Consider the following 11,455-nt stretch of genomic DNA (forward strand, 5'->3'; position numbering starts at 1 on the left):
TGAAATCTTTGCCATTCTGAAAGTCAAAAATTAATTTTAATAGTTAGCTCAACTTTTCTTTTTGCTTCACAATACCGAACATACTGTCTCACGGTATTGGCCATCTGAATCTCTTCTGCGAACTGCATGTGCACCCCCGTCAGCCATCTTATACAGGGGGACCATTTATTTCATGCCGATTTACTAGAACTCTGTGTATATTAAAGACATTATGAATTGCACTTGAAAGATGGGACATGTAGAGGAATAGTTGTCTACATTGTAGAAAACCACATCAACTACAATATCTTGGTGGAAATTAGTGTGATCATAGCAGAGAGGGAGATGGGAACTGGATTTTCAGAAGCAGGGAGTTGGAAATTCATGACGGAAAAAATTGGATGGGTAGGTTAGGTTCAGGTTAGAGAGTCACTGAATGCTAGGTTTGGTAGCTTGCTTTGAAAATAGATACATAAGGTCAAGCAATTTGCCCAAAGCCATATGGGGAGCTTTGGAAAGCCCTGAAAAGCAGAGAAACTTAAGTTTGTCAGAGTAGTTATTGAATTCTCAATTAATTTAAATGGTGAGGAATTGCTCACCTAAAGCCTTGAAATGCCAATGAATGCTCATAAGAAAATCCTGCCAATATCCTGCTTCTAACATATCAACCTTGGTGGCCTCCTGTCAGCCCTACACTTGATTCCCATAAGATACCCCCAAAGATAATTAAGTATGTTAATTAATTCCATTTATAACCTTCTGCACTAATCAGAAATACAGGCATCTCTTAATTCCCTAAAGCTAGAGGGGTCTTCAACATGATATATCAATTTCCCCATGACCTTAAGAATAGGAATGTGGTCAAAGATTTCATTCTATGATGAACAAATTTGGGGAAGGGGACTGTGATGGTTAATTTTTATTTTATTTTATTTTATTTTATTTGTTTTCTGAGACAGAGTCTCACCCCATCACCCAGGCTGGAGTGCAGTGGCACGATCTTGGCTCACTGCAACCTCCACCTCCCGGGTTCAAGCAATTCTCCTGCCTCAGCCTGGCAAAGAGCTGGAATTACAGGTGCATACCACCACGCCTGGCTAATTTTTTATAGCTTTAGTAGAGACGGGGTTTTACCATGCTGGCCAGGCTTGATCTTGAACTCCTGACCTGGTGATCCTCCTGCCTTTGCCTCCCAAAGTTCTGGGATTACAGGTGTGAACCACTGCGCCCAGTCTGTGATGGTTAATTTTATAGTCAACTTGGTTAGGGCTGTTTTTGGCCAAACTCCAGCCTGGTGTTGCTGTGAAAGTATATTTTAGATACAATTGACATTTAAGCCAGTAGACTTTGAGCAAAGTAGATGACCCTTCATAATGTTGGTGAGCCCCTTCCAATCACTTGACCACCTTAAAAGGATAGACTCAGCCTCCCACTCCTGATCCATGAGGAAGAAGGAATTCTGCTTCCAGGTGACACTGCAACATCAACCCTTCCCTGAGAATTCTGCTTCCAGGTGAGACTGCAACATCAACCCTTCCCTGGGAATTCTGCTTCCAGGTGAGACTACAACATCAATCCTTCCCTGGGTTTCCTGCAGGCCTGCCCTGCAGATTTTAAACTTGCCAGCCCACATAATTTCATGAACCAATTCCTTAAAAAATAAGTATATAGTTTCTTTTTTTTTCTTTTCTTTTCTTTTTTTTTTTTTGAGACAGAGTCTTGCTTTGTCACCAGGCCGGAGTGCAGTGGCACAATCTCAGCTCACTGCAACCTCCACCCTCCGGGTTAAAGTGATTTTCCTGCCTTGGCTTCCTGAGTAGCTGGGACTACAGGTGCCCACCACCACGCCCAGCTAATTTTTGTATTTTTAGTAGAGACAGGGTTTCACCATGTTGGCCAGGCTGGTCTTGAACTCTTGGCCTCATGTGATCTGCCTGCCTTGGCCTCCTAAAGTGCTGTGATTACAAGAATGAGCCAGTGTGCTTGGCCATATGTATATAGTTTCAAACTGACTCATATTTTCAACCTGTTTTGATTATAAAAATCCATAACTATTTAACAACAGTCAAATGAATTTGTAGCATTCTGAAAATAGGCAGGTTATTAACTAATAGAATCAAGGTAGGTAATAGACTGAACCTTATGAAATTGCCAATATTTGGCCATTTAATCTATAAAAATGGCAATTTGATATGGATTCACCAATACGCATGGAATAAGGACTTGCTAACAAGATTGAATAGAATTGGAGACATTGATTGTGCTGTGTATTTTGGGAAAAGTGCATGTGAAAGATTCCGAACCTACACCGTATTCTCTTCAAGTTTCTTCTCTCGACAGAGCCAGTTAGAGGGTAGCAAGATTTTAGATTTGAATTTGGAGGAAAATAGAAAGACCACTCAGGTAGGTTTAGGCCTAAGCTGTGTGTCTAACTCAGGTTTTACTAGAGAACCCTGGTTGGAGATTATGGGCAAGTAGTAACTATTCTTGTTCCAGCCACATGACTGATGTCAAGGTTCCCTTCAATGGACCCATGTTACTTTTACGACAAATTCACAGCTCTAATGGGTGGCAGATAAAACCAGCCTTCACTCTAGCCCCATGTCCCACCAGCCCATCCTTACTGTGGTAGAGACAGTTGTTGGACAACTCAGATTAGTTGTTCTGGAAAATGGCTCCCAGCCAGGGGCCACAATTCTCAGCACATCTAGATGGGAGCATGTAACTAGCTCTGGACAGTGAGATGTCAGCGGGACTCATGTGTGACACTTTAGCACACAGGGGTCTAATACCATACTACCATACCCTCAGCCTGCTGGCTAAATATAACCAGAGTGACCTTGAAGCCACAAGACTAAATCAAACTGTCTCGAAGAGTCACCATTAGAAGGAAAGCCACCCTAAAGAGTCTCTAGAGCCAAGAGTTCTGCGTTGGACCTGGACAAGTGAGACATAGACTGTTACTTCGTTAAGTCCCTGAGATTTGGGGTTATTTGTGGTCACAGCACAACCCATCCCACCTCTGTACCATTGCCCTTCAACATTCTAAATCACCATCTGTTCTCTCAACTTACCAAATTGTTTCACTTGGCTGGGCCTTGCAAACTATTCTGTCTACCTAGAATGCCTTTTCCTTTGTCTATCTGACAAATCACCACCACTCAGATTAAGTGATACCTATTCAGAGTCATTCCCTGGCTTGTACCATAGCCTCCTGTCAAACTGCGGTGACACAGTTATTCTCTCAAAAGACTGTAAGTTCTTTAAATAAATGCAGGCACTAGGTCCTATTCTTTATTTCCAGATCACCTAAACTAGTGCCTGGTGTATGTGAGTTCTCTGTGCATGGATTTTGGATCAGCTTAAGTAAATTGGGTGTGTGAGGTTCTTTGGTTTGCCCCTGACCCAGCTGATTGCAGTGTGGAGCTGACCTGAACTGATCGGACGGCCTGAATCGCTGCAGGCATGTCTTGTTAGAGCAGTCCTTCTCTTAAATCAGTAAAGCACTTCAAAGAAATGCCCAGAGTAGGGGCTGGGTACAGTGGCTCATGTGTATAATCCCAGCACTTTGGAAGGTAGAGGCAGGTGGATTACCTGAGGTCAGGAGTTCGAGTCCAGCCTGGCCAAAATGGCGAAACTCCATCTCTACTAAAAATACAAAAATTAGCCAAGTATGGTGGTGGGTGCCTGTAATCCCAGCTACTCGAGAGGCTGAGGCAGGAGAATCGCTTGGACCCAGGAGGTGGAGGTTGCAGTGAGCCGAGATCCCACCACTGCACTCCAGCCTGAGCAACAGAGTGAGACTCTGTCTCAAAAAAAAAAAAAAGAAATGCCCACATAAAGAAGTGGGCCCTTAGAATGTGTCTTTTGCTATTCACTGAAGGTTACAGGAAAACGAAGCTTTCTCATTTGCAGAATGTGTCTTTTTAATGGCTGCAGATCACATTTTATATGTGCTTTGCTTGCAAGACATTGGAAATTTGGATCTCTCCCAGCGTTCTGCCCAGATACTTTCTAGAATTCCTTTGCTCCTTTGTAAAATTTTGATTCTTTTTTTTTTTTTTTTGAAGGGACAATAGGGAATTAAAAAAATCAAAATAAAATGAAATTAAAAGTGCCTTTCACAGGAATGTTTTATTGTTTCTGCCTGAATTTCTAACATAGCTTATGAGGTAAAAACACTGCTTTAGTAAAAATGGAATACTCTTGGTAACATGAAATCCCATCCCTCGTCCTTCAGATCCCCTGGAGGAGAAGTTCCTCATTTTCTGGGATCAGAGACGACAGCCGTGGTGGAGTAGGAGTAGGGGCTTAGCAGGGCGGCGACGATGTAGTGGCGGGGGCCGGAGTCGTTGGCAGTGAATACCACCTGCGAGAGAAGACGGACAGGATCCATTTCCACCAGAGCCCGAAAAACGTGACAGAAGACACACATGACTGACCCCCGGAAGTCCACTGCCAAATTAATTAATTTCATTCTTTTAGTTTTTTGGAACAGTTTGAACAGAAGGAAAAAGCTCAGATATGCTGGCAAGCTAAGCCTTTGGAAGCATGTGCAGTCCTTAAAGCAGGAGTTCTTCTCGACTGCCTATAAAATCTGATCTTGTTTTGAAAATTCACACCAAAAGTCAGGGTGGCCCTCGCTTGACCTAGGGAAATCCCAGAGACCCTAAAGGCCGTGTATATTTGATTAGTTTTAGAAAAAAAGATGGGGAGAATGCAAAAATGCATTCAGTCATTGAAGAGCTGCTGCAATAGTGGCTGCCAATCACAGACTTAGAGACTTAGCATTGGAAACATTCTTCCCATTTTACAGATGAGCAAACCAGACTTGAATTACGGTGTCATCCCAGCCTACATACTGACAGAACCACAGTAGGAAGGTAAGTCTCCTGTCTCCAAGCCCAGAGATTCCCCTACCCCACTATTCTTTGCGTTTTCTAACATGAAGACGAAGAAGTATATTTTTATGTATAACAAGCAATGAAATATGAAGTAAAAGCATTACAGGGCTCTATTTACAGTACAGGCAGAATGTGGAAGATCATGGTGGAATTTTGAAATATATATGAATGCGCATTTAAGCTCATTTAAGCTTTCTAACCGGGCAAATTGTGGATCAAAATGCTGTTCCAGTTAATCACACAGTTCTGTCAAATTCAGTAGCATATCTGCGACTCAGGTGCTGGCACAGCCTTGGTTCTCAGAGTGAGGCAAGTTGGGATAAATTGAGGTTAGGAAAGAGGTAGAAGACAGTAAGATGTGTTTAATTTGATTTATTTTGTATACAAGCCTTGGATTGAGGTTTGGGCACACTCTGCATAAATACATTTTGTTCCAAATATGGGAAAAAGAAACTCGGATTACTTAGAGATAGGAGGAAAAGAGGATCAGAGTGAACGTACCAAAAACAAAAATAATACTGGGGCAAGAGGAAGTGAGAATCACCTGAGTCTCTCTGAAGAAGAAAGTGCTCCCCTTGGCCAACTCCCTAGAATCAACTAATGAAAATGTCTTTTGTTTTATGGTGACATTGACCTTCAGCCCACTCGATTCTTTTTAAAAATTGTGAGAGGCATAATCTGTGATCAAAAATCCATGAAGTAGCCAGGCGTGGTGGCTCATGCCTGTACTCCCAGCACTTTGAAAGGCTGAGGCATGTGGATCACCTGCGGTCAGGAGTTCGAGACTAGCCTGGCCAACATGGCGAAACTCTGTCTCAACTAAAAATACAAAAACTATCCGGGCATAGTGGTGCATGCCTGTAATCCCAGCTACTCAGGAGGCTGAGGCAGGAGAATTGCTTGAACCTGGGAGGTAGAGTTTGCAGTGAGCCGAGATTGCACCGCTGCATTCTAACCTGGGTGACAGAGCGAAACTCCATCTCAAAAAAAAGAAAAAAAAAATCCCTGAAGAGGCCTAAGAGCTCCAAATAAAAGTTTCCAATTTCCCTTGGTAAATCTAATATGACCACCTGGCTCACTGGCCAAGGTAGAAGTGAACAGTTCTGAAGGAGGCATTTATCAGAAGAAGCTGCACGAAACCTACCATCCACCAGTCACTAAAGCGAGGCACTGGCCTCATCTCTCACTACTTGCTCTCTCTTGATCTCTTATCCAGGCCTCAAGCTGGGCTGACAGTCCTGCCTAATCTGTCTTACATCAGTCCTCTCCCCTCGATTCCAAGGGTAGGGATGCATTTTCATTTCTAAATCTCCAGCATCTAGCAGAGTGCTCCACACATAGAATGCTTTTATTTTTTTTTAAATGTTTTTTGAATGAATACCGCAAGAATGAATAGCAGACAAGGAAGCTAAGATCTAATGAAAGAACAACACGTGGGCAGTATGGCAATGAACATTTTTAGATGGTCCCATCAGGCTGAGACCCAGGTCTTAGGCAGGCAACGGTCTCAAGTAGGCAGATCCACTACTCAAGGGTAGGGGCTGAGACTCCAGGGTGATGTCTTGTGTTGGGCACTACTGAAACGCTGCCCCTTCCCTGACTGGGCTCTGTGTGTTGCTGCCTGGCTGAGGGGTAATAAGGGACATGCTTCTTGGTAGATGGGGTCTTCCTTGGTGACTTGTGGGTCTCAGAAGTCAAACAAGCCCCTATCATTTCCCCAGTAACACTGCCTAATAAGGGAACCATTTTGTATCAATTGAAAGTCTCATCCATGACTAAGCCAGAGAGAATACTCCCTTTCATGCCGAGCTATTTGTGATGGAATTAGTTGATCTTTAACTCTGACCAACATGTCTGGATTCTATTTCCATGACAGCCATTTGTTTCAAATGATTTAAGAAATTAAGACAAGGAGGAGGCAGGGAGACTGGGCCCATGTATAACTGTTTGACGATCCTTACCATAGGCAGGGGAACAGAGCACGTGACACATACGGCTTTTCTTTTTTTTAAGCTTGGCTTTTCACAGGGGAAAAAGTTTCCTGGGGCACAATGTGAGACATAGCAGAACTGAGGCCAAACCCAGCCTGGGTCTTATTTGTAAACATTTCTACTCCTGTATTTCCTAGCCTTGTGACCTTTGACAAATTATTTGACTTCGTGGTGTCTCATTTTCTTCGTCTGGAAGATGGGGATAATAATAGGACTGACCTCAGTGTCCTGTTCCTGAGGATTAAGTAGGTTAAATGTAGAAAACACTTATAACCGTGTCTGCCACATGGTGTATGCTTGCTAAATGCTATCTATTGGGTTGCCATTATTTGATTTTATTGTCTCTATATGTATGTGTTTCAAGAATCACTTATCTAAACCTCCAAGGAGCCAGATGTGTTTTGAAATAAAGAACGTTTCAGGTTTTAGGGAAATAAAATGGTGCATCTCTTGTTTCATAACACTCTACATAGGGTCTGGAGGGCTGCTTCATAAACATATTATTTCATCAGCAAATACATCAATATTCATATCAAGTGGAATGAATAGGCTATGAATAGTGTCATGTAAGTTCAGGTCATGTTACTAAATGGGTTTTCACAAAGTCAAAAAGAAATTTGCTTCTCAGAGTGTTGTGACTTTCTTCTTGTATAAGAGAAAAGGGAACCTTTGGTCATTCATCACCCTTTTTAGGACATTTCTGTAATACGCTAAGTAAAACTGCATTTCCTGGGACACCAAAGCCAAAAACCAAAACCAAAACCAAAACAGCCCTCAAAGGTCTGTGGACTCACGTCTGCGTGCTCATGGAATGAGGTGATGCCAAGGGCGTGCCAGTAAGATTTGCTGTCTATTTCCACTTTGTATATCCCTTTCACAAATTTCTCATCAGTTGTGAGCCCATGCAGCTCTCCAGACTCACTGGTTTTCCTATAAGGTGTGAAATTCTGGGTTAAGTTAGGCATGGAGGAAACAAATGGCATGGCAAAGTGATACCACACACACACACACACACACACACACAAGCATGTTATATACGTTTCCCTTCAACTAAGTCAGAAGTAGGGAAAATTCATAACTGTCTGAAATTAAATAGCAAAAAGTTTGCAGAAACTTTTTGAAAAGCTCACTGTAGATTTTTTCCTTTGATAAGAAGAGAATGTAGACATATATATATATATATTTTTTTTTTGAGACAGAGTTTTACTCTTGTCATCCAGGCTGGAGTGCAATGGCGCAATCTCAGTTCACTGCAACCTCCGCTTCTAGGGATTCTTTAGCCTCAGCCTCTCAAGTAGCTGGGATTACAGGCACCTGACACCATGCCTGGTGAATTTTTGTATTTTTTCTAGAGATGTGGTTTCACCGTGTTGGCCAGGCTGGGTCTTGAACTCTTGACCTCAGGTGATATGCCCACCTCGGCCTCCCGAAGTACTGGGATTATAGGCATGAGCCACCGCACCCAGCCAGGTATAATGTTTACTTAAGAAAGAGTCCTTGTGATTCAAGATTGATGATTGGATGGGATGTTGTGACCATCCCTGGAAGTGGCCACAGCTGTTCTACCTCTGCACTTCTCAGGACAGCCAGGTCTCATCCTCGCCCTTGTGGTGTGACAACACCTTTCACAGCATCTGCACACCACCAGGGAGTATCATTTGCACACACAGTGGGAAATCTAAAGTAGGAAGAAGAACCTGTATCTGACTCTTTTCCCTTTTATATATTTAACCTCTCTGATAACTCTTTGCCAGCGACAAACACTAGGCAACTTCCATTTCCATGTAAGTATCAGCTCTATAGTTTAATGTTGGAAATTGCTTCCCATTAGACTGTAACAGCTAAGACAGATAAAAATAGAAGTTGTCTTTACTGACTCTGATCGTGCCCCTCCTCCTTTCCCTTTCTTCTTTTCACTTCCTTTTTTTTTTTTTTCTTCAGGTCCTGGCAAAAGGAAAAAGTTTCACAAGAACATTTAAATATTTTTGGTGTCCATTCTCTCTCTACCAAAGAATAGTCCCATAACCACTTTTCATGTTATGCTTGGCATTTTATATAAACATAAATGAATTACCAAATAAAAAGTTAGTTAAAACCAGACCAACGAAAATGATCTTCCCAATAATGGTTGAAGAATCACGTGGTTCTTGGGGTTCAATTAAAATGCAACAGAAATTCTCCTCCGAGGAGACGTAAATACATAGCAGTTCCTCTTCTGCTGGGTGCTAAGGGTCTCCTGATTGCTCTGTCTTTCAGTCCTTTGCTTAGGTTTATTAATATGTATTTTCCTTGAAGCTTTGCTAGTGCAGGTAAAAAAAACTCCATGAAAATTGTGAACTGGCTAATGAAGGTGAGCAGTCTCTCTTGCACATGATGTTGGGTGATTGTGGGATGAGTCTGGGGCTGTACTTTGCCTCATGGATCCATCTCTTCTGTCTTTTTTTTTTTTTTTTTTTTTTACTGAGCTTGTTGGCCCCCTACCTTGCACACAGTAGGTGCCCCAAACTGTTCATTAGTCAAAATCCCTGGCTTCTGGGTGATCCAAATTAACTACAGACAGATGCCCAGTAAATAATATTCCTGAATTCCTTTCCTGCCATTAATGAGTTAATACACATTGTTCCTCTTCCCTAAAAGTCTAAGACAAGGACTTTTATCTTTGGTGTTACCCAGAGACACCACGGAATCTGTGAAACTCCTAAAATTGCATACCTGGTTTTGTATGGGTGTGTATCTGTGCATTTTTTTCTGGGCATAGAGTCTTTAGTTCATCACCTACGTAAAGTGATCTGTGACCCAAAAGGGTTGCAAGCCCTAGCTAGAGGAGAGGGGTTCTGATTCCTTCTTTTCCCGACTGTCTACCCCTAAATGATGCCCAGGTTCCTGGTCACTTCCTAGCTAGGCAAAACAAAAAGAGGGCATCCTTCAGAGGGTACACTTGATCTCTGCCCACGTTTTTTAATCTACTTGTAAATTCTTTAGCAGAGGATGTGAGCCTCTCTGTACCAAGTGAGGGGAGAATGGGAAGATAAATCCAAGTCCCATGGGAGGGTTCTTTGGCAAATTACCCAAAGGCAAATGGCTCCCAGGTCTCATCAGCAGCCTTTTTGAACACACTCACAGCCACATTGACGGCAGGACGGCCTTGGACCGCATCTAGAACTTTGACCATCAGAGGACAGCTATATCCCTGGGTGTAGAGAAGACGAATGAGAAGTTAACAAAATTGATCAGAGTGGAAGGATTTATGGTTTATGGTACTAGAAATCTGGAACAAAGCAAGAATTACACACTGATCCCATTATCAGGAACATAAGTGTTGACGATTACTGAGCTTCCCTACTCGGTATAATACAGACATAATTACTTCCAAAGCAAGAATCGTTTCTGCCTCCAGACATGCTGCTATCAACCAGGGATGTGTATAATGAATTTTAAGGGAGAAAATTGGCCCCCTGAGGATAGTTGCTTTGTTAAGCCTCTCCATTTGAGTGGAATTACTGAAAAGATGTAATGTACCATACATAGGACCAGTTTTCCCTGAGATCATTTTAGTTGTTGCTATAGTCGCTCCCTCTTACCAGTTGTTATAAAATAACGTCAGTCTACACCCTGACCCATTTTATAGTATTAATTAATTCTTCTAGAGGATTTAAGAATTAGATAGATATCTAGAATATTGCTTACCAGCCTTTTAAAGATTAATCAATAAATACATTTTGACTAGCTATAGGGCCAGAATATAATCTCATGCAGTTTGTCCTCCAAATACATTTGATAAAGGGATGTTTTTCTGAAAATTCAGTATTAACAGCTTCCTTAATATCACATCTTTATTTCTATCATCTATCTGAGGAAATTGAGGTACCAGACATTGCAAACCCAGTGCACCAAAGCTATGAGGCAGAATGCCCAGAATTCAAGTCCCAGCTCAGTAAGCTCAGCGGAGCTTCATTCTTTTTGAAGTTCGCAGATGCTGAGTACTCTTGCCCTAGTAACAAAAGCTGGTTGGCAAAGCCAGAAGGAGCCACTTCTACTTCAGGTAGTGTGCATCTTAAATGTAGAAACAGGATGTCACAGAAACAAACACTCACCGTATGGCCAGCCTCAGACATAAATACCAGTCCAGCGAGGCAGAGGAGGAGCAGATGATGAGAAGCCATCCTGCCAAGAATGAGTAGCGTTCTGTGATGGCTGCTCCCAGCCTGGGGCTTTTATACTCACTTCTCCTGAGCTAGGCTGCTTATCCCTGCCAATCTGACACCAAACCTGCTGATTCTGATTATTGACTTAGTCAACAAAGAGAGAATAAGTAACCCATACAAATATGAACCTTGTCTGGAGAGATTAGAGCACTGGGACATAAGCTCTATGAAATATTCTTAATAGGTCATTTGACCAGTTAGATCACCAAAATGAAACAATCAAAACAAAACAAAAATAGTCTTCTCCCTGTGTGGCTGCATGCACTAACATTCTTGGGGTATTTTTTTTCCTCTCTTACATATTTCTATGCATGTTTTCCATTTTTATACATTTTTGTCTTTCATTTTTGGTGCAAGATTTTAGACAGATGAAAGT

At 42.1% G+C, this 11,455-nt stretch overlaps 1 protein-coding gene across 1 annotated transcript; it reads right to left on the bottom strand.

Annotated features, from left to right (window-relative positions):
* Positions 1-4,094: 4,094 nt before the first annotated feature.
* Positions 4,095-11,077, bottom strand: TTR (transthyretin). Its single transcript, XM_012447246.3, has 4 exons — positions 10,969-11,077; positions 9,943-10,064; positions 7,669-7,804; positions 4,095-4,348 (listed from the first exon to the last, which is right to left on the bottom strand). The coding sequence occupies exons 1-4, from the start codon at positions 11,035-11,037 to the stop codon at positions 4,241-4,243; spliced, it is 435 nt and encodes a 144-aa protein (XP_012302669.1). The 5' UTR covers positions 11,038-11,077; the 3' UTR covers positions 4,095-4,240.
* Positions 11,078-11,455: the final 378 nt, after the last annotated feature.

The sequence above is a fragment of the Aotus nancymaae genome, unplaced genomic scaffold, assembly GCF_030222135.1.
Source record: "Aotus nancymaae isolate 86718 unplaced genomic scaffold, 86718_ANA_hifiasm-v0.15.2.pri h1tg000020l, whole genome shotgun sequence".
NCBI classification, from domain to species: Eukaryota; Metazoa; Chordata; class Mammalia; order Primates; family Aotidae; genus Aotus; species Aotus nancymaae.